This window comes from Pimephales promelas, chromosome 25, assembly GCF_988280905.1.
Source record: "Pimephales promelas chromosome 25, fPimPro1.hap1.1, whole genome shotgun sequence".
In the NCBI taxonomy this organism is placed as follows: Eukaryota; Metazoa; Chordata; class Actinopteri; order Cypriniformes; family Leuciscidae; genus Pimephales; species Pimephales promelas.
Window position 1 is genome coordinate 16,317,644 of NC_142793.1, and position 24,963 is coordinate 16,342,606.

Consider the following 24,963-nt stretch of genomic DNA (forward strand, 5'->3'; position numbering starts at 1 on the left):
GAAACGGTCTTCTTGAACACTCGGCCCACTGAGTTTAAGGTCTGGTGGGTTTAGAGAGTCTGAGACTGAGCTAATTGTAAGATTTTAAGCTAATATCTCTGCTATGTGTTGCATCACTGTTTTTCCAAAAAGCTGAAACATTTTGGACAGCACTTTGGGTTCGTCATTTTAATTAACTATTAAATAAGGGGTTGATCAGTCTGAATACAAGATTGGAATTCACACCATTTGGGGTTTTAAATAAAGGAATGAATGTGAATCTATAATTGGTAAAAATTCCGCCGTGGCGTGAACAGTCACTCCCACACAGAGAGTCCAGGAAGGAGCGTATCTCACCCTCATTACTGTACAGGCCTTGAGGAAGTGCAGAGGTATGACTGATGACAGTGCCAGGATACTGGAGAGCTATTGCACAACAAAGAAAAAGAGTGTGCCTCTGTGTGTGTGAGAGCGAGAGAAAGGTGAAGGAGAAAATCTGTACCGTGACTGATGGAATGTAGTTTCTAGAGAGCCGTACCAGGACCTCAACATCCAGAATATCAGCCACCAGCATTACAACATCACCCCAGAGGCCTGGATCAGCTGCAGCCTTTAAAACACACACACACACACACACACACACACACACACACACACACACACACACACACACACACACACACACACACACACACACACACACACACCTTCTGTGAACTCTGGATGTTATCTCTGACTTTTGGATACACTTTTTTGGTTTACTGAAGCATGCATTAGTTGTTGGGGGAAGGAAACTGATAATAATGTAATGCTTTTGCATAGATTTAGTTACGTTAAAGCAGTAAGTTGAAAGAAACTTTTAAGTGGCATTGTTAGGTATGACAGGTTGTCATAATTATAACATAATCAGAAATGTTGCCTTGGAAAAAAACAAAGTAAAAATAAAGCTAAATAGAAATATTAAAAAACTAAAAACTAATACAAAATGAAAAAAAAAATAAGTAAAATGAATACTATAATAGAATAAGTAATACTAAAATAACACTGAATCTTGGTTCTTACAGTACTGTAACAAATGGCTTTTGATGTTCACTAAATAATCACATTTATTAATAATATTCCAGCAAGTTATTTAGCAAATAGTTCACTAGGCTGTTTATATTTGCCAAATGAATTTAAAAATAGAATTGAATTGATGTCTGCTCATAAATGTTATAATGATAATATATAAATGTTTCAAGACGTTCCAGTTATTATTATATTTACTTCCATAGGTCTCAAGATGGGGTGATTTTGGCTTAATTTTTCAAAACTGAATTCCTATACTTTTTTTTATTTTAAGTTAAAAGGAATAGAAAGAAATATCCTATTTTTATAGGCTGTTTTACTATGACATCAAAATGTAACTCATCCAATTAGATTTTAGAGTCTGAACGACCATTTGCTTTTCATGGAAACCACTACTTAAATCAAAATCGCGTTGTGACCTTTCTTAATGCCTGACGTAGTAGTTGTTTTATCTCGCATTTGTTGGTTTTTCCTTCATTTTCAGCATGCGCAAACTTTTTGTAATAATTCCCTGATTGTAGTTTTGGTCTTCACACTTCAGTTGGATGAATTTTCGAGGCGCGGTGAGTCTCTGGTTATTCCTCAGAATGCTTTCCATAAAACATTCATTGTGCCTCTACTAAAATGGAAGAGACCTAAGTTATAGCTTTAGAAACATCATCAGAAAGAGCAAACGGAGACAAGATGACTTATAGAAGAATGAAGAAAGACAGAGACTGGTGATGTTCATCCTAAATGACAAACTATAGTCAAAATTACACCACGGTAAAGCCCTCACATCCTCACCGTCAAGCCACATCTAATCCCATAATGGCCGCCGACCCCCTGATAAACAAGCACATGTGAGGCAGAGGGTCAGGGATCCACCTCGCTCATCTTACCTCTGAGTCTTTCCAATAATTTATCACTCTCTCTCTCTGCCTTATCTTATCCCGTGAATGAACGGGCTCTCTGATCGACCACCACTCGGGTCATAAAGGTGAATGGAGCAGCTCCAGGTGTTATCAAGACTCAAATGTAGACTTTTTCTTGTTACGGCGTCTTTCCTCCTGAACTCGTCACTCTGTAGTTTCTAATCGATTGGTATTATTTGTGAATAATGTATAATAATGTTAAAGTGTTGAGAATTGAACTGATTTAAGAGATTTAGCATGCTCAACGTCAACATTTCTCACTCTTTTTTCAGGATTTTTTGCTGAACAGAAAGTTCAAAATAACAGCATTTATTTAAAATATGTAATCAAATATATAATATACCTAGGCCTCACTTTAAAATCCCATGCAAGCTTAATCTAACATACACATTAGAATTTTGAGCCTAAAACCTCACTTGCATTCGATATTAAATGCGAAGGAGCTTTTGTTTATTTTGGAAAATCACAAAAGGTTGTCTTCTATGGGAAAGGTACTGGATGGATGGAATCAATTTAAGCTTTCCAAGAAGGCTTTTTAAATACTCGCTTTGAGAGAGATGGAGCTAAAATTGAAAAAGACTGCCGTGCATCAACACACGCTTTATTTTGGAGACATTCTTCAACCGCTGCATGTCTACATCAAACTAACGCTCCTTTTGGGCCTGAGATGCCCCTAAAACTTCAAGAAAGACTGGAGTCAAACTTTTATCAGCGTTTGGAAGGATCACAGACGAGAGAGTTCAGTGAGAGTGTGAGTTTCTTTCATCTTGTGGTATCAGAGCCAAAAAACAGGCCGCTGATTAGCAGGTTTTTTTTTTACAGTCATTTGAGGAAAAAATGAAGGTACACATAAAGAGAGAAGGAGAAACTGAGATAGAATTAGAATTGCAGGCTTTGTCTATCATTTGTTTGACCCCAAATCAATTTTGTGCTTTGGCCAACAACTATCAAACACAAGACTGGTAATCATTGGTCATTTCAAGCTGGTGCGATGCTTAAGTTTCATTCGCCTGCCCCCATTTGAAGATCTCCATTTCAAGACCAATTACTCTTTAGATTTGAAGTGGCGAGTAAAAACGCACCCAGAGTCCATTGGAAGTGGACTGTGCCGGAGTTACACAAAACAGCCACATCGCCTTCAAAGGGCACTCAGACCAAATCTAGGACAGAGATTAAGCGCTGTCTCTGTGAGATATAGCGGGACTTTTCGGCATGAGTAATAGGGTGGAGAAGCTCACTGATTTACGCAGCACTGGGGGCCAAGCAAATTGTTTAAGATGGAAAAGGCTAGACGGCCACAACTTGGGCTCCAGATAAAGATAAAATATCAGCAGATAGCTGTACATTTCCATGGGTGTTTTAATAGTATATATATGGTTGAAGAAGGCCTTTTTTGACTGAAACAGAATGTGATTGTAGGATCTCCAATGTTTTTTTAGATGCTATATCTAAGTGAGTATTAGGCTAATCACAATTTGATTAGCAATGTGTTAGCAGCTTACTGTATAAGGAAACTTTTAAGACAAGACCTTTCAGACTTCCTATGTTGTCTATGAAGCCTGTAGACTGATTTTTATGTGAAGGAGTCGGGACGTTTTTGCCGGGAAAATCAAAAGGATGTGACGTTTAAGCGCACTATCGAGAACCTCTCTTCCGTAGATACGTGAAATTAGTGGCTACAATGTTTAGCATAATGTCGGTCAAAAGAGCCATTATGTCAATGTGTCACGCAAAGAAATAAGCTATTAATTCAAACTTTCACATTCCAAGATCTATATTATATAAACTCAAATAGTCGTAGCCTACTAGCCTACTCTGAAATCAAACAAGTATCAACAGTCTAAGTTACCTAATCTGTCGACATGATGCCGGTGAGTCACAAATGCTGCTGCAAACATATCCACAACACATCGCTATGATCAGATGCTTTATTGGTTTTGTCAGCGCTGTAATTCTTGTTGTGTTTATTTTGTTTCTGAAAAGCTCGTAGGGCATATTTTCATCTAAACGTCGCTCTCAGCTGCACGGCGTTGAGGTGATTGTAAGGTGCCTGCTAAGGTAATTTCCAACTTCTTTTTACTTCTAAGCGAAGAACAAAAAAATAACTTCGCCGTCATTATATCGGGGCCTTGACTAACATTCAGTCTCTTTAAAATTACACGAGTGCTATTTACTTGAGCAGTACGAGCAATAAGTACACTGCAGTTCACTTAAGGCCCACCGGTGTCGCTAATAACAAGGGTTCCCATAGACCTAATAGACCCTTTGCAAACACGTACCAAATAACCCATACTGCAAATAACTGGATTTAAGCACCTTTATTTATGAGGGGAAACTGAACCTGTTGTCCCTTATACTATATATCTAAAAAACTATCACTTACTTTGCTAAAGAAAATACAGCCAAATTAATTTGTTATAAATAACCTGCAGATTTATAAAATAAAGCCCAAAATCAAAATGAGAAAATATTTATTAAGTCATAAATTGAAGATTTATGTTCATAAAATAAAAAAAATTAATTAGGAGCAGAATCGGTGCTTCACTTTTCAAGTTAATGCCAAAAGTTTATTTTTTTACAAAATAAAAAAATAATGACTGTCGATAACAGATATATACGACAAACATACAAATAAAGCTCATTTAAAAAAAAAAAAAAAACATTTTTATCCAAATGTTTCACATTTCTTATGTTACTTATGTGTCACATTTTCCATAACCAGAATTTTGCCTAGATTTTTTTTTTTTTTTTTTTTGGTGTTTTTGCTGAGGATTGAAACTTTAATGAATATTTACAACTTGACCACAATCGCTCAGCCACATAACCAGTGTGACCTACTCATAAATTAACTGGTAAGGTCAAAAAGAGTGGATTTTTTACAAACAGCATGGATGAGCACTTCAGTGGAGAGAGTTTTACAATTCTAGATACAACATGAGGACAGATAGTTTGAAGAGTTTAATTTACAACAAACATAATAAATTAGTCTAAAACACTACTTAATTACTTGTTAGATACATAATATTTCACATCCCAAATCTCAAAATCATATTAAAAGACGTAAGGTTTCCTCACTGGAAACAGATGCTTGTACATTGACACCATTGTAGTGTTTTATAAGGGCCCGTTGTGAGCTGCCTCTAGGGGGCGCTGCACCTGCAGATAAAGAGTGCTGTTGCCATGTCTTGCAACTCCATCACCTGAACTATTATAAAGGAAAACAGGCTTTTCCTTAAACAAGCTGCAGTTTATGCTCTGGGACGGGACCGCACCAGCACCCAAGAGGAGCCACTGCCAATGGGACACGGCTCAGATGGCCAGCTGCAGTTTCGTCAGATTCCTCTGGTGCATATTGTGGTGCCGGACGAGCTCATCAGACCTGGCAAACTTCTTCTGACAGTTTGGCCATCTGCAGTTAAAGGGTTTCTCACCTGAGAGAGAGAAAAAGATACAAACATTAGGATGGAATCGGAGGTAAAAGTAGGGAGCAGTAAGGAATAGCAGCATTATTAAATAATATTGAGGTCACCTTATAACACTGGTGTGTTCTATTTCTATTTTTCTCAAATTTTATATATATATAAAAAAAAATCTTATAAATTTTGCTTAACGCAAACAATAAAATGCAACCAAGTATATCATTGTGTAATGGATAACAAATCATAAAAAAAATAATTAAATAATTAATCTACTTATTAAAAGGAGAAAACACTAATTATATGATGTTTGTTTTTGGTTGAAAATTGGTAGAAATTCATCAGCCACTTGTCCAAAAACACTGAAATACATTAAAATTCAATATATTCAGAAATCAGAATTTTCCTACAAAGCGTTTAGTTATAATAATCATTTTGTATATTGTTGGACCCGTGCTATTTATGATAATACTAATAACATCTTATATTTAGGACTTAAAAAAAAAAAACTTTTAATTCAGTACTGAATTTATCCTTATAACAAATTGAAAGATCGATTATATATTTCTTTGTTTCATTTATGTGTTATATGTATACAGTACATTATACTGTATGTATCCATTATATTTATGCCAAATTTGTTTTCTGATCTCAATAGTCACAAGTTTATTTGAGAAAATATAGATTTAAAATATAGATTATATTCTTTATTAAATGCATAGACGGTCTGCATCTGACTATTTAAAAAAGTTGAGTAAATATTATTATTACATTAAGTAACTCACTTTACTTATGAATACTATAGTTGATTTTTTTTTTCTCTAGATAAGCAAAATTGACTATCAAAGAACTGGTAACATTTTAAGTTAAAGTACTGGTATTAAATATTTTGGTTTAAATAATCTGTTAAACTGATATGAGTCTATCTATGGAGCCCCTAAAGGGACAGTGATGTAAAAATAAAAAGTCATGGGAGGAAAAATTATATTTCAATGCTTTTGTTTTGAGTTTCCTCGTGAAACTTTGCATTTACTTGAAAAATGTTTGAGCTCATCCGAGCAACTTTGCATTTGAGTCCATGTCCCTTTAGGCGCTCCGTAGTCTATGCGTAGTTAAGAACCACTGCAATTCAGTTTAGATTTTTTTAGCATTCACTTTTGAATGCAAACTGATAACATAATGATAAAGGTGACCTCGGTATCTTCAACTATTGAAAGAGTGGAAAGAGAGGAGCAAATCATGAAAAAATGAAAAGGTTTACGCACTTGTTTTACCTGTATGTGTCCGGGTGTGGGTCTTAAGATGGTCTGACCGTGAGAACTTTCTCTGACAGGTTTCGCACTGGAATGGCTTAACGCCTACACACACACAGGAACATACAAGTGTGGTCACACTCACACACACAAGGAGAGAACGGGTACAGGCTACAGTAGAGAGACCATGCCAAAATGTGTCAGAGAGAAAAAAAATAGTCTTGAATTAAGTATGTGAGATCAATGTCTAAAGAGAGAATGGCCAGATAGCAATACACTTGTGCTAAATGTTAACTCGTAAAACTGTAATGTTTTCACACACTTGGAACGCAAGTGAAAATGTAAACGTTTAGCCGACCTTAAGTCGAGCACTTAAGTTATCACACCTTTTTGGAAAAGATATGGGGAAATTAGCCTCATTAGCATGATTCTACTTGCATGGCAGTGTTTCTATTGGTGAATTCACCAATAGAAACTTACCATATCTTTCTATGGCAGAACTACTGTAGCATGCAAGTTTGGGGATTCTGGGAAATCCAAAAATCAATAAATCTCTGTAACAAGTATTCATGTAAAAAGTATGATAAACTGTATTTCTTCACAAGAAAGCTTAGATCTAATCGTTTGCGTCCCTTACCGAATAGTTTCGCTACAAGGAAAACGAGAGGGAAAACAGGAAGACAGAAATAATAAGGGACAGAGGCGCAAACCTGTGTGTCTTCTCTGGTGTCGTTTGAGCTGGTCTGATCTGGAGAACCTGCGACCACAGTCTGTGAAGTCACACTGATAGGGTTTCTCCCCTATGAGTTTAATACAACCAAACATGTTAATGATAACCTTAGCATTTGTGCTAATGCTAACTAATAACATTTGTGGGTTGTCTTACCTGTGTGTTTACGACTGTGCATCTGTAAGTGAGAAAGTTTAAAGTATCTTTTGTTACAGCCCGGGTAGGCGCACATGAACGGCCTTTTTTCGTTGGTCTCGGATGAACGCACAATGGCGGGTGTAATGCCCGGTACTCTCCGCACGTCCTGTGAGAAAGTCGACAACATTCAATTCGTGCTACAGCACCAAACAAGACATCCAAACCCACTGCCCATGCAGAAAAGCGCTAATGATTAGCATGCCCAGTCGGTTCATTACTGCAGAATTAGCTGTGAAATGATTATTCAGATTTACCCATGCTACTGATATGAGCTCTAACTGTGAACGGTTAGTCACGGACGTTAGGCAGACCTTATTTCACTGCTTCACTCCCCCTGTTCCTCCCGTTTCCCTCATTTGCCCACTGCTAAAGCCCATCTGCTCTTAATTAACCAGTGCTTAGCATAATGGCGTTTCCGTACGCTGGCATGGTAATGAATGAGTGTTAAGTGTTATTGATAAGTAAATTACTAAAACTGTTCTACTGCTGTAGTGCCAGACTTATATATTGACCCCATGGGGATGATAACACAGCAGGCTAAGCAATACACCCCAGCGGGCTAGCATGCTACGTCTGATTTGTTTGTGACAGTTTCGTTCAGATAAGCTGTTCTAAATGCTTAATTTAAACTAATGTATTGTATACATTCGCAAACATCTATCTATCTGTCACTTTTCTATCTATCTATCTATCTATCTATCTATCTATCTATCTATCTATCTATCTATCTATCTATCTATCTATCACTTTTCTTGCTATCTATATCTATCTATCTATCTATCTATCTATCTATCTATCTATCTATCTATCTATCTATCTATCTATCTATCTATCTATCTATCTATCTATCACTTTTCTATCTATCACTTTTCTATCTATCACTTTTCTATCTATCTATCTTTCCCTTTTCTATCTATCTATCTTTCACTTTTCTATCTATCTGTCTGTCTGTCACTTTTCTATCTATCTATCACTTATCTATCTATCATTTTTTTCTTTTTTATCTATATTTCACTTTTCTATCTATCTGTCTGTCACTTTTCTATCTATCTATCTGTCACTTTTCTATCTATCTATCTATCTATCTATCACTTATCTATCTATCACTTTTCTATCTATCTGTCTGTCTGTCACTTTTCTATCTATCTATCTATCTATCTATCTATCTATCTATCTATCTATCTATCTATCTATCTATCTATCTATCTATCTATCTATCTATCTATCTATCTATCTATCTATCTATCTATCTATTCAATCTGTCTGTCTGTCTGTCTGTCTGTCTGTCTGTCTGTCTGTCTATCTATCTATCTATCTATCTATCTATCTATCTATCTATCTATCCAATCTGTCTGTCTGTCTGTCTATCTATCTATCTATCCAATCTGTCTATCTATCTATCTATCTATCACTTTTCTATCTATCTATCTATCTATCTATCTATCTATCTATCTATCTATCTATCTATCTATCTATCTATCTATCTATCTATCTATCTATCTATCTATCTATCTATCACTTTTCTTGCTATCTATATCTATCTATCTATCTATCTATCTATCTATCTATCTATCTATCTATCTATCTATCTATCTATCTATCTATCTATCTATCTATCTATCTATCTATCTATCTATCTATCTATCACTTTTCTATCTATCACTTTTCTATCTATCTATCTTTCCCTTTTCTATCTATCTATCTTTCACTTTTCTATCTATCTGTCTGTCTGTCACTTTTCTATCTATCTATCACTTATCTATCTATCATTTTTTTCTTTTTTATCTATATTTCACTTTTCTATCTATCTGTCTGTCACTTTTCTATCTATCTATCTGTCACTTTTCTTTCTATCTATCTATCTATCTATCTATCTATCTATCTATCTATCTATCTATCTATCTATCTATCTATCTATCTATCTATCTATCTATCTATCTATCTATCTATCTATCTATCTATCTATCACTTATCTATCTATCACTTTTCTATCTATCTGTCTGTCTGTCACTTTTCTATCTATCTATCTATCTATCTATCTATCTATCTATCTATCTATCTATCTATCTATCTATCTATCTATCTATCTATCTATTCAATCTGTCTGTCTGTCTGTCTGTCTGTCTGTCTGTCTGTCTGTCTGTCTGTCTGTCTATCTATCTATCTATCTATCTATCTATCTATCTATCTATCCAATCTGTCTGTCTGTCTGTCTATCTATCTATCTATCCAATCTGTCTATCTATCTATCTATCTATCACTTTTCTATCTATCTATCTATCTATCTATCTATCTATCTATCTATCTATCTATCTATCTATCTATCTATCTATCTATCTATCTATCTATCTATCACTTATCTATCTATCACTTTTCTATCTATCACTTTTCTATCTATCTATCTTTCACTTTTCTATCTATCTATCTTTCACTTTTCTATCTATCTGTCTGTCTGTCACTTTTCTATCTATCTATCACTCATCTATCTATCACTTTTCTATCTATATTTCACTTTTCTATCTATCTGTCTGTCACTTTTCTATCTATCTATCTATCTATCCAATCTGTCTGTCTGTCTATCTATCTATCTATCTACCCCCCCTCCACCCCCCTCTACCACTAGCTGAAAAATCCACGCATTTATGCAATAAGAAAAGAAAGAGTAAACAGAGAAGTGAAGAAAAGCATCCCATTCTGAACAAGAGCAGCTCTGGAGTATCTCTTCTTTTACTGCTTTAAGGCCGCTGACAGACATTAATTAAGAGCTAATGATTTATATGCATGAGCAGCAGGCAACTGGAAACTGCAGCTTTATGGCTAATGGACTTTTTTAAGTGATTCCTCTTCGCTTTTCATCCTGAAATGCCTTTCAAATCTCTCAGCTATTTTGGCAGGGGCCTGCTTCCTCTCGCATAGCCTCCTCATTGCGTCAGATGGTTCTCTTCAGCACCTTCTTTTTAAATTACATTTGTCTCTTTTTTTATTATAAGTTATTTAAGGCACTGTATCACACTTCTAAATCCTTTCTTTTTCTTTTTGAGTTATTCATTTTAGCAAGTTGTATAATCAACCTTTTGATTAAGGGTTGAGTATTAAGTCCCTGTGTGTCTTTGTACGCCGTGGCCTGACCTTGGCCCAATGTGAGCACATCCCAAGAGCACAAAGAATCTTAGTGTGTCCTGGGAGTGAACTCAAGTGTGCCGTGAGTTAGAGATACTGACCTGAAGGCCTCTGAAGACACCGTGGGTGTGGATGCGGTACTGCGTGCTGCAGCTGTAGACCATGGGTGTGCTGGGGTCGCTCTCATACCCTCCTGCGTGACTGTTTGTGTTCAGAAGGGAGAATATTTCGTTATTGTGATCAGATGGAATAAAGTGATGCAAACTGATTGCTATACGTATAAATAATGTGATAACATTTTGTGACTATTAAAACATAGGAAAAATGGAAATGTTTAAAAGTTTGAGATCAGTGAGATTAAAAAAAAAATGAATAACAGATTAATCAAGGATGCATTACATTTATCACAACTTTACAAAAGATTTTTATTCCAAATAAATGCTTTTTAAAAACTTTCTATTTATCAAAAAATCCATAAAAATAATGTATCACATTTCCACAAAAATATCAAGCGGCACACCTGTTCTTATAAAATCTTTCTTATTATTTTCAGCATATTAGAATGATTTCTGAAGTTATTTTAACTGTAATATTACTTCACAATATTAATGTTTTTTCAAATAAATGTAACCTTGGTGAGCATAAGAGATTTCTTATGATGTTAAAAACATTTTTGTACATTTGTACATGTTTTTTTACATAGAAAACAAGTCATAGTATCAGCTATTTTTACTTAAAAGATTAAAATAGTGTGGAGATCTGTTATTTTGTGGAGGAAAAACAATAATTTAATATACATTTAATGAACAATTTAATTTGTCTCTATACCTGTTTGTCTTAAATTTTATAGTTAATTGCAATGACAACTAGAATATCATTAAGACATGCTTTTTGATGCATGTAAAAATGTCAAAAATTGCTCTAAGTTATAGCAGCTCTTCACAAAATGTAATTCTACCTCATAACTTTCCTACTTATGTACGACAGCAGTTCGTACATAAGTCCTTCCTAAATCTCTCCATGCATTATTTCACAAAGTTTGGATGACGTATAGAGGGCATTGCTAGCCATAAAATACACAGATTCATGTCTTTGTAACTCATCCTGACATTGGGGCAAATTGCTCCCTGTTTCAAAGAGCAATATTTTTGCCCTAAACATTTGAGGTAGGACCAGTCAGAGAGATGAATGGGGAATGTATGGTCTTGCTCACTGTTGAACTTCTGCCTGAACCTCAACGGTATGCCTTTTTACGTCGCGCTGTAAATACATGTTTCTCAGGACAATTCTGAACCATGTTTCCCCTTTGAACAAAAGACCACACATTATGTTACTGCCAAGATCTTTGCCTTGCTCGAACAAAATTTCACGAATTTTGTGTAACAGTTCGTGAGGTATTGTCTCTATGCAAGACCAGCCAGACAGTTCAAAACAGCATCCTGCAGTAAATCTTCTCACAGTTCATTCATTCACCCAAGCCGAACCACCTTGGTCTTGTGACAGACATGGGATTTGGAGGAATGCGAAGAGCTTTAGATTGTTGGACGTATATAGGAATGATTAAGTTTGGATTGAGGAGCCACAGCAACGCTTCCATGGCAGCCCCCTTGGGATCGATCAGCGTGTCTGATTTTTCCTCAACCGAAACCAGCACCGTCCTTCTCATTTATCAGCACATGAATCATTCCGTCACCCAGGGCTCCACTGACTCTTTCAGAGAGGCTGGAAAGAGGTCACAGCCTCCTCCCGCCTGGCCGAACGTGACTGCGGATTCTCGCTTGGGTCCCAGTGGGAGTAGAGGCTGTCCCATTGTGCACTGATGCACTTCCACCTCCCCCCTGCACGGCTCCCTTCCTCCCGGCGGGCCGGCGCTCGGCCTGGTCAAGGCTGAGGTGCCACTGGCAGAAATATATGGCAGGATATCATTCCCTAGCCAGACAAAACAGAGGCTAATTCTGTATGTGCACACTCTACTCTCTGGCACAAGAGTAGAAAGTTGAGGGGAAATGACTTTTGCTTGAGGGGAATCCGACTACACTGCGCTTTGTTTTTAAACACACTAAAATTTTACTGAAAAACGCATACTTGGTCTCAAAGTTAGTTGTAAGCTGTATGTGTTTGATTCACTAAAAAGAATCAGAAGTAATTCGTTCAGTCGGACTGCACTAGTATGTGTGTGATGCACTGAAAAGAGCTGGCTCATAAGGAATCAGACTACACAGTCAGTTTTTGATTCACTAAAAAGAACCGACTCATTAGAATCATTTACAAGAGTTCAGAATCAGACTACTCTGAGGTGTATGTTTTTGTTTCACTACAAAAAAGCCTTCTTATAATTTTTGGCCTGCTATCAACGCGCATAATCGCTTTTCAGCGTGTTTATGAACGCCGTTGACTTAACGTTACATTACTGTATATATAAATATATGACCAACCCCGTCACTAAACCTACCCGTCACGGGGGTTAATAGCATTAATGAGTCTTTCCCTACCATCCTAGAAAAAAAAAATATCGCTCCCCAGATGTAGATCTACATTTTGCTTCGTTTCGCTCGGACATTTAACGGCGTGTACATGCACGCGGAATCACTCGGACATTAATGGCGTAGACACGCGGATAGCTCAAAATGCGTATAGATAACACGCAACTTGACTTGAAAGTGGCGTGTATGTTTACGCAAAAGTCATGATGTCATGTTGTTATAAGAGTCATTCGTATTGTAATCTGAGTCCATGAAAAAGGAAGTTGTTACTTGTAGGATACATGCGATGTCCAATCTAGCCCAATCTTCATGTTTCTTAAAAGTTATGGCCTGAAGATATCTACATTCCAATATTTTGTTAGTCACAGCAACACATACTATCAACAGGAAGTGTCATGTTTTACACTGCAATGCACTCCTAACATTTTAAAACGGTATTAAAATATGATATCAAATGTTAAACATGCTAAACCCAAGTGGGTCGCACAAGTCCTGAAAAGTGAAGCCATTTCGATCACCCCCTGGTGGCTCGCCGCAGTATACAAACCCAAACCCCCTCCATGTAATCGAATGGAACGTGAGCCAAACTAAAAAATCCAATTACACTTCAAATAATTTTCAGAAAGATGATTTCTGTCATTTTAGGTAGTTATGTCATTTTACGAAACCTCACGCAGAGATTTCTCCTATAGGTTTGAGTCTGCGGTAATGCAGTGCACAGAACCTTGATACCGCGGACGACGGTAACCTCTGAACGACGTAATTGTCCATTACTGGGATATTTTGGCTTCATTTCTCTACAGTGGAAGGAAACAGAGACGCGCTGTCCATGCTAGCAACACTTAGCTAGGGTTAAAGCAAATTATTAATCCCATGAAACAGGAAATTGTTACTCCATGTCTAATCTGCCCCAAACATTTTTATAAAAGTTCTGGCCTGGAGACATCTACATATGCAATATTTAGTTATAGACATAGCGCCAACCAGCTGGTGGCAGGAACTGTGGTACATATAAATGACTTTGACATAGTCCTCCTATATTAACCATTTAACTACATTTTCCCCACCATTCACTGTTTTCTTAAGGGTGGCGTTGGCACCAGTGCGAGGGCCCATTCATTGCTGCTTGCAGCTTTAATTCGTATCGGACTGCATTGATCATGCTTTCTGTTTCGCGTTGTTAATTCAGTTAAATAAGTAGCGCAGGAAACTCTGTCAATATTTTTGAAAAGTTTTATGTAAGAATGCTTAATGAATGCTCTGGCCAGTGTTCAACTTTTTGCAATGAATTTAAATTGTCCTTTCTGACATTCATGGCAATGTACCATTGAAGAAACAGAACCCAAACCGATGTGGTTTGCACATATACTGTAATTCAACTTGCATTCAGACCTATTATCATATTAAGCGCCAGCTCAAACGAAGCCTATTATAAGTCCTTCTCTTTGCTGAAGCAAATCCAAATCACAGAAGAATTTCCGACATGACAGGAGCGGGTCAAGTCGACCTACCTCTTTATAGTGGATGCCAAAGGGTTGACAGGATTCCACCCCATGCACTCCAACTGTGACGCCATTTGATATAAATTATCGCTGCTGGGATTGAAAACAACAGAAACACTATTTAAGAAAATGTGCATGTACAGTATTTTCCTTTACAACAAGCTCACTTAATATTAAAAACCAGCAACCACTGTCACAAGTAAAGAATGTGTGGATGAAAAATAGCCTTTTTGACAAAGGCATCCTGGGTAACAGCAAATGAATGTGTCATAAGCGCAGAAGAAGAAAAAAAGAAGGAGTTTACCCACACCACCGGGGTGATCGGTTAATCAGGTCATCCCTCTGACCAAAAACCTGCCATACGTTATTAAAAGCCTGTCCGTAGAACCATTAGTTACCCTGCCAGGTGCTCAAACACATAGTTTGGATTTATCTACAGCAACTCTGACATCATAGTGTTTCATCATGGACAGGCAACAGTATACGACGGTATGAACTGGTACCTGGTACTGTGCTTGCTTCACTGTTGAAGGAACATAACAGTATTTCATCATCAAGAGTTTGTTTTGAAAAACTACAATTATGTCATACGGCCCTTTTACATGCGTGTTAAAAATGTTACAGGACTATTTCAATAATGATAACTTTAAAATAAAGGCATATTTAGCACGTTTAATTCTATCAATAGCATTTATGGCATTACATTGAGTTAAATAGAGCCAAAATTAAATGTTAAAATCCCTCACTGTTTTAAAAGTATAGCCACTAGATTTAGCCACTAATTTTGCGCTAACACGGTTTTAGCGTGCAAAAATTGCTTACTAGTCTTTTATGTGTAAAGTTCCAGTTTTACAACTCAGTGCACTGACAATGACAATGTTGTGCCTAAAACCTTAAAACGACTAAAGAATTATGATTTACACAGCTTTTGCAGCTCATATAATGCTGTTTTTAACATAATTAATGTTAGTGCTTTCATAAAATTAACCTAGAGTATTCTTTTAAATGCATGACCGAGCCAGACAGTAATACTCACTGTTTCTAAAGTATAGCCACACTGTAAAACATTTGGAGTAGGATTTACTTGAAAAAACCTTGCTAAACGATCTCACTCAGAAAATGCTAGTAAATTTACAAAGATTTGCCAAGTAAAAACCTAAACATATTTATCAGTAGCTTTAATTAGAAATCTTTAAGTTAAATTTACTTGGAATGTGGAATTAAGTAAACTTTACAAAAAATAAGTAATTTTAACTCGGCTTGTAAAAGGTTGATTAATACCGATTACCTTTGCCTTTGTATTACACTTCACTAAAACAATTATCTTGAATTTTATTAGTCATTTATAGTATGTTCTTTACTTAGATCATCTAAGTAATTTATATATACATCATGTCAGACTAGAAGCCTTATGTGAATGCAAACACCTCAATACTTGGTAGACAATACACAATGGTGGTAACATTTGATGGATCGTTTTTGTGTTTGAATGTGTCGTTTTAAGCAAAAAATGTACTCGAAATGTCACAAAATGGCAATTTACTAATACTGACAACAAAAATCAATGATAAAACAGTGTAAATACAGCTGGAAACCAGTGAAAAATGAACCTCATTAATTATTCAAGGTCCAGTGCATGATGGGAACCCCAGCATCAGAAAAGTTGAGTAATTTTTACTTAATTTTATTGAGTTGATATTACACTTTCATTTATACTCGCTTGAAATAAGTACTGATATGGAATTTACTTAGTTTTTTAAAATTCTTGCCTGAACTAACTTTTTCAAGTAAATTACATTGGGTTTTTTCACTAGTATTTACTTAACCAAAAAATCATTTTTTACAGTGCATAAGACATACAGTAAACAATATGCAATAACATGATTTTAGTGTGCAAAAATTGCTTACTAATCTATTCTGTGAAGTTATATCAGATTTTATGAGGTAATGCCTAAAACCATAAACTTAAACTGCTAAAGCTGTATAAGTCAAATATTTTATAGTCATTTTAAGTAGATAATACACAGGTTTTAACCGAAGAATCACTGTAAAAAAAAAAAATAAAAAAAAATCCCTGCATTAAATTAAGTACAACAAACTAAGATGTTTAAGTCATTTCAACTTAAATTACGTTAAACTGACATTTTAAAAAAATTAGTTAGAAAAAAGTTGAAATTGCTTAAATTATTTTGACGAGTTAAAGCAATGTTGTCATAACTTATGATCATATCGTTTCGTACAGTGCAGTGGTTTTAGTGCGCAAAAAAAAAAAATAATGCTTACTCATCTTTTCTGTGTGTAAAGTAATATCCAATTTTACAATTCGATGACATGACAACATAATGACTATAACCTTAGAACAACTGTAAATATTATGATTTATACAGCTTCGTAACTCAAATAATAGCAGGTTTTAACAGATGTCAGTTCTTTTTTTAAACATAATCTGGAAAATTGCTTTAAACGGAGTCAAATACACAGAAAAAAACTAATAGTTTGGTCAGATATAACAGTGGTCTGGTAGATTCTCTGTACAACATGGTCTGGATCTTTGTTTTTTGTCATTTTTGACACACCAGATGGAGGAAGCCTGTAGATGTGAATAGCTTAAACTACATCTGCCTTTGAGATTAACAACAACCTAATTTAACTTTGATAATCTGGTCATGTTTTTATTCCAGTCACCTAGTGCTACCTAAAAAAACCTTAAAAAAAAGAACGCTTTAACCTAGAGGCCTGTGTAAATACAGAGCTGTAGGTACCAGGCATTTGATTTGAAAAGCGGCACAGCATTTTGATTTGACGATTCACAGCCGCCTCACTGCGGCCTGTTTATTACAAAGCAGAGAAGCGGGAACTGGAAAATGCGGTTTGACCTGAGTCAGAGTCCTCTTATCATCCCAATTCTGTTATTTTGAATCTTTATGTTCCCTCTGCGCTGGAAAAACAACATAGCGAAAGCATTCGAGGAATGTGAGATGATTTTGGGGCCGTAGTACTCGTACTGTTAGACAAAGTTGCGAATGGAAGTCCTCCGAGAACTGTTAACCACTTATCAGAATGAAAGAATTCAGAGCTGGTCTGAAAGTGCAAGCGGGTGGTGGATTAAAGCGCTTGTCTTGGCGTAGTACACACTGCTGTTCAGCACTTGACCTTTATTAAGCATGTTTGACAGAATCCAGCTTTGATTTGGCAAGATTCTGTCAAATGAAATTACACCATTTTGCATTTTTAACCCCTGACACTTGTAATTTGGGATTTTTTGAGCGCCCAGTTTCCTCTTATTTTTCATAAATGTTTATTTTTTATAGAAATTAATACTTTTATTCAGTAGGGACAAATGATTTCTATTTCAAATTAATGCTGTTGTTTTGCACTTTCTATTAATCGGAGAATCTTGTAATATAATCTATAGTAATCTTATAATAATAATAATACATTTTTTCTTGAGGATATTAGAAGGATTTCTGAAAGATCATGTGACACTGAAGACAAAAAAAAAACAGTGAATTTCACTGAATTTTTACTTTATTTTGACCAAAAAAATGCAGCCTTGGTGAGCATAAGAGACTTCTTTAAAAACATTTTTAAAAATCTTACCGACCCCAAACTTTTGAACCATAGTGTATTTTGATAATGCAATTAAAAAAAAAAAAAAATCCATGCAGAAACTTTATTTGAACATCCTGTACGAACAAGTTTTCCTCCTTTTCCTCCTCTTGTTATTTTACTTCCCCGCTTCCTCTACGTGCTCAGTGGCAGCGTGACTTTTTGGAGCCGCCATAACAGAATTTGAAGCATCTCTGATTGTTACACGGGCCTGGTTAATGAACAGAACTGCATTTGAACTTCCTGCGCCCAGAGTGTCCTGACAACTATCAGCCGTAGCCTGTCTGGACATTTTTCCTATCTTTAAAGATGTATATTAAATTGCATGACGTCTGTTTTTCTGTTAAGGCAGCATTTCAGAAACATCTGAAGCGCAATGATGTAAGTTTAGCAGACAGAGAGAGAGGAGTCGTGTGTGAGGAACATGTTTCAGAAGACCTTGAGATGTTATTTGTGTGATGGACAGCCCTACCTGTTGTACGGGTTCCTCAGGAGCAGGGCCTGACTTCCTGTACAGCTGTCAGACGGAGTGTGACAACCGTACACTGGAGGAGGGACGGGATACTGCTGCTCACCTGAAATGCAACACGCGTATTAATGAGAAGCCTTTGATAGCATTGGCCATATATACAGACACACACGCATGTTGTGTTTTCAGGTTTTATTGGGACTTCCCATAGACATAATGGTTTTTATACTTATTCTATCCCTTTACACTAACCCTAAACCTACCAATCACAGAAAACGTTTTGCACTTTTACATTTTCAAAAAACATCACCTCGTATGATTTATAAGCTGTTTTCCTCATGGGGATAGAATCTTTGTGGGGACATTTTGTCTCCATAATGGTTTACCATAGCGCACATACACACACACACACTGTAAAAATGAATGAATGCGCTTTATATAATCAAAAGATTACAAGCAATATTATTAATTTTAATTTAACAATAGAATTGAGTAATAATTAATCAAATTAAAAGTTACCATTTAAAATGAGTAAAACGTACATTTAAGTCACCATTATGATGATCGGTGTTTGTTTTAGGTTTGTTTTAAAATGACGGTTTTCTGCTTCATTGATTCTGCTTGTTAACATCAGGTGTCTTCAATGTTGGCAATTTAAAATAGAGTTCTTAATTAATCTTTGACGTCTGTCTGTTAGTGAGATATTTTTGTTTAATTTTTGGTGTAAACTTTACTCATTTTAAATAGTTAACTTTTAAGGAATAATTTGATTAATTATTACTCAATTCTAATTTGTTCAATTTAATCAATAATATTGCTTGTGATCTGTTGCCACAATTTCATTGATTAGATAAAGTGTGTTCATTTTTACAGTGCAGACACACACGTTGTATCTATCTATTATATTATATTGGTCCCACTTTTTATTAAGTGGCTTTAAGTACTATGTACTTACATTGAAATTAATAATTTGATACAATGGAATTATTGTGTACATACTTGTTTTTTACATTGTACTTACATTTTAAAATTCCAGCATGTAATTACAGCTATAATTAATTTATGTAACTACATTTGTAATTACACAGTTGACCCTCCCCTCACACCTTAACCTACCCTTAAACCGACCCATACCACCACACCTGTCCCTAACCTTACCCGTATCACACCTCAATAGCAGCAAAAGTGTTTTACAATACAACAGGAACACAATAATACATTGTACTTATTGTTCAATGTAGGTACATAGTACTTAAAGCCACTTAATATAAAGTGGGACCAAAAATGATTATAAAATATTATAAAAATGCTTAAATATGTTTTTATTTTTTTATCATGTCATGGTCTGAGGTGTACAGAACTTTGAGGCAATTTCTTTTGTTTTTAAATAAATGTATTATAAATAAACATGATGTGATTAAAGATAGAGATTTTTTTCCTTGACAATACTTTTCTATTGTTTCTCCACCATCACACCTTGGATAACAACATTGTGTTTGATTTTTAATACATTTTGTTTTGAATAATTAAATTGACGAGATTGAACATTTGTTTTTCTTGAGTCCCCCATGGAAAATAACCATGCATGGATGCTAAGAGTATCATAACTTTGCAGTTCCAGCTAAACGCATGATCGAGCATGTGTGGTGTGTAGTCCGGCTTACAAAGGGAATATGAGCGTGAGGGAGGGTTATGGAGACGCAGCCGAGTACACTTCGCAGTTATGAAAACAACGGGCTGAGTTTCTTTGAAGCCATAAAGCACGCAAACCCTCGCTCTCCGTTTCGAGTGCAAATGAGGAATCGCTGCTTTGGCTCATCCGGCCCCCATATTGTGAATGCGTCCCATGGTAGTTCTAAACATTCCGAAAGGGATCTTACATTGCAGAGTCTTCTGGTCACTAGCACCGAGACCTCAGGGAGAATTTACTGCGGCACAATGAACACCAAATCGTCCGGTTAGCTGTTTGCTGATTTTCAACATAATGACGTGCATAAGAGCAGAGAGGACTATGGGGAGAAAGAAGAGTTTGGGCTGATTTACTGTTCAGCGATGGGACGTTTTGTGCAACTTGCCCCCTGAATGACATTACAGAAACCGCTATGTGAGTTCAAAGAGGAAGGGCAGGATCTCAAACATGCAGAGAGTGTTTTCAGATTAGAGTCTCCTCCAATAAATGCATTTATACAAACAATAAAATGTAATTTAGTGCATGGTGTGTATGTGTTTACCCATGTTGCTTTGCTGCGTGATGGGGTCCTCGTGTTTGAAGGAATGGTTGGGAAACTGCGAGGTGTGGTGGGAAGGCGTGTGTCCGTAGTTTGTGCCTCCATCAAAAGCAACTGTGCCGTAACCTGCATGGGACAGATAATATAAATGAAGTCAGAAGTGTTTAAAATATTATTTTAAAACGTGTTTTACATATATTTGAACATTTTGAATTGCCTTATTATTCTGTAACCTTAACAAATATAAATGAGGTCAGAAATATTTTAAAACCGTTAAAAAAACTATTTTAAATCTAGATTGTATACCATTTATGTTTTAGACATTTTAGAACTTCCTAATTATTCGGTAAACTGCAAATATTTTCTGTTGAAATGTTCAGTTTTGAAATGTATTTGCAGAGAAAAATATAAAGTATGACAGCCTGGCCAACAATTATGTCTGCACAATTTGGCATGTTTCATTGCAAATAAAACAATTGACTCCAAGTACAACACAATATGCTTACAAAATCTTCAACAGATTTTTAATAATATTTTAATAAAGGGTGAAGACCAGATGCCATTTATGTTTAAGTCATTTTAGGATTGCGTAATTATTCCGTTAACTTCAAAATTTTGCATTTTAGATGAAGTGTCAAAAAATAAAAATGACATCAGCAAATCTAGTAGTTGTTATTTAACAGAAACACGCAGCTACTCTCCAGATAATAGGAATATTCTTCTTTGGATCCTAATCACCCCTCCATTGCCCAGCGGGGGTGAGCGGACAAGCTGTGCGAGGAAAACAAACGCTGGCAGGACGGTGTAGCCGAGAGCCGACACCAGGTTTAGGGGGTGAATCATGCCTCGGTCTAACCCCAGGTCAGACGTAACATCGTAAATCATGGTCTCCCACCACCATCTTCATTAATTACAAGCCAACCACTTTCACCTCAGAGAGAGAAAAACTCATTAAAGATGACCATTTCTCTTCCACCCTACCAGGTCTCAGCTAGAGCTTTAACCTGGGAGTCAGTGAAGTGCTGGTCACTGGCTCTAAGTGTGGCCTGGCATTGTGGAAAGTGGCAGCACCCACAATTAATTGTAACTTTAGATTTCCAAAATGCAATTTAGAACTTTAAAGTATCAGATGTCTGAGGGAGTGTTAGTGTTTTTATAAATTCCTCTATGCCTGGGGTAACTCAAGCACCCACAACAAGATCTCATGTCTGATGTTATTTATTATTATTGATGATCTTGTTTTATTATTGAGGGCAAAATCTGCTCATCATATGCACTGTAAAAACTTGGAAGTTTAAGTCATTTCAACTTAAATGACATTAAACTGACTTTAATTAGTTGAGTCTTGTATAACTTATAAAAAGGGTTAAAAATTGCTTAACTTATTTTAATAAAAATACCAAAAATTATTCAGACACCTTGCTATCCTCGTGTACATAAATTAACTATAGTGTCCTGCACCAATTAGTTAAAAAAGCATCAAAAATTATATCTGGGGTCTGCATAATTTTTGGTTTGACTGTAAAAACATATGTTGTCATAACTTATTGATTATATAATTTACAGAGTATATATGTTCAAATACATTTTTACATAAAAAAAAACATATTTATTACTTGTTTTCAAATATTTTTAATATAATGTGGAAATTTTTATCAAATAGTACCAACACGGATAAAAGTTGTTACACCAAAATAATGAGAAATGAGAGAAGAAAAATCAATTTTATTAACCAATAACTGGCCAAGTGACGCATCATCAGAAAGGATCAAATATTTCTTTTACATTTTTCTTTGTATAATTTAAAACGTAAAATCACGTTTTGGAACGTGCAAAATCATTAGATGTTATTTTTTTTAAAGTCTGTAATTTTTTTTTTAAAATACAGTCTCTAATACTATAGTTATTGAATTATACTAAATATACATTTATTTATGGTATTTTTGTCTACATGTACATTTACTTAAACAAATTGTATTTTTTTTTTTTTGGCTTATCTGAAATCAGTTTTACTTTATTATAATCTTTCAGTTTTTATATATTTATATATTATTAGCAGGTGCAGTTTTTCGTCTTTGTTTTCATGCAATTTGTCATCATGAAAAGGAAAATGTTTCTTTGTCTTGTCTAACTGAAAAATCTTTATTATCCCATAAGTTGAAACCCCCAAGCCAGTAACCTTAAGTCCATTATACACTGACACAGCAATGACCCAACATGCATTAAACGCCTGTGTGATGAGGTGTTTGGAGCATATCTGTAAAATAACGAGGAACTGTTTTGCCAAATACAGGAGCATTGAGATACATAATTACTCAAGGCAGACAAATATGTGTGAGGTGATGGCCCTGGTGATGGATAAATCACAGAATGCATTTACTCACTTAATACATTACTGTTAAAACAAGCTCACATCCTGACAAACTACACTCTCTTCAAAAGTTGTCCTATAAAATAGTAATGCACTGTACAAATTGCGCTCATTCCTCATCCTCACATTAAAAAACTGTATTATTTTTAACTGTCTATAAAAATAATTGTATTTGCATAAATGGTTTAGTTTGTCAACGAAGTTCTCCTTAATTAAAATAAAACATTGTTTTTAATACAAATTAATTTTAATTTATTAACAAATTTACATAAAACTTATTAAGAGTGACTTTTAGGCCAATGGTTGAGCAATTTAAATGATTCAATTATAAAATGGATGAGCGGGATGACATTCAAGAAATAAAAATAAAGTACTTTTATTTATTTTTTTAAGTTTTTTTTTTTCAAGCTATGTAATTGAATTCATGTATTAAGCAGACATATTTAAACCGAATAATTGGAATACAATTTAAATAAATAAAAAAGCATGTTATAGGCCCCATAACCAGTACATTTGGTGTTTCTTGTCCCTAATAATTAATAGGAATGTTTACTGACTTTTAGGCCAACTGTTGAGAAATATAAATAGTCCAAATTCAAAAATGTTATGAAACTGAGAGGAATGACATAGCCTACAAGATCCCAACTAAAAAGAAAGTACTTATGTTTTTCAAAAAGTGTTTTACAAGCTTTCCTAAAACGGTTAAAAGTGTATTTAGCAGACAATTAAATGTGTGTTAAGCAGATATTTAAACTGATATTTAAGATAGGCAAGGTTATAGGCCTCATACCAGTAAAATGAGATTTGTGCCCTTAATAATTAATTAAAAAAAATGATATCTATTGACAAATTATAGCAGTTCGGGAACAGAATGAGTGACATTAAAGGAGTTTCTCACCCTGATTCCTGGAGCTGGGCTGGCTGTCCATGCAGTTGGACAGGTAAGGGCTATTGCTGAACATCCTGGGCTGGGTGGGTGGTGGCTGGCTGGCTGTAGGGGCCCCGAAGGCTCCGTACCTGCAGGCCCCAGTGCCAGTGAACTGTCCAGAGAAGTGCACAGTGAAGGCGCTCAGCCCACAGTGAGGGTCTTCATGAGGGTCGGTCGTGCCCCAGCTGGGCTCCTGCTTGATGAAGGAGTGCGGGGCCAGCGAGCTGTAGGGTGCGCCGGTGTGAAAGTCCAGCATAGGAGCCCACTGCGGGGTGCTGCTCACGGGGAGGGCACAGTTACCGTTCCCCCCTGGCAGAGCGGTTACGGGAGGGAGAAGAGTGTTGAGGTCACGTACATCGGAACCCATTTTCGGGGTACTTGAAACACCTGAACGGCCCAGCTGAGTGACGAGGTCCAACGAGGATCTGGTTCGAGTTCGATTTGGTGCTAAAATCCAAAGTCAAGGTGTCATCGCTAGACGAAGTTGGGTCACGGCCAGTAAAAAGTGCTCTTCGTTAAAAACGGTGTTAACGTTTTCAACCAGAATAGTCCATGTCACAATGGGAGAGGAGAAAACGGGGGCTCAGTTGGGAGGTCCCAGCAGGGGCAAGTTCTCGCAGGCTCTGTGAATGGAGTGAGGAGAGCAGAAGAGAGGTTCCTCCTCTCTTGTGTGTCTGTTTTCTTTGGAGGCCTAG

At 35.9% G+C, this 24,963-nt stretch overlaps 1 protein-coding gene across 3 annotated transcripts; it reads right to left on the reverse strand.

The window, feature by feature from the left end:
* Positions 1–4,733: 4,733 nt before the first annotated feature.
* wt1a (WT1 transcription factor a) lies at positions 4,734–24,963 on the reverse strand. 3 transcript variants are annotated; one of them, XM_039648140.2, is made up of 9 exons: positions 24,239–24,963; positions 20,973–21,095; positions 18,745–18,847; positions 14,673–14,753; positions 10,780–10,879; positions 7,517–7,664; positions 7,341–7,430; positions 6,643–6,735; positions 4,734–5,392 (listed from the first exon to the last, which is right to left on the reverse strand). In XM_039648140.2, exons 1-9 carry the CDS (start codon positions 24,633–24,635, stop codon positions 5,271–5,273), a joined length of 1,257 nt encoding a protein of 418 aa, XP_039504074.1. In that variant the 5' UTR covers positions 24,636–24,963; the 3' UTR covers positions 4,734–5,270. The 3 variants fall into 3 exon arrangements, with proteins under 3 accessions (XP_039504074.1, XP_039504075.1, XP_039504073.1); XM_039648141.2 differs by having other exon boundaries at positions 6,652–6,735; positions 14,673–14,756; XM_039648139.2 differs by having other exon boundaries at positions 14,673–14,756; positions 24,239–24,962.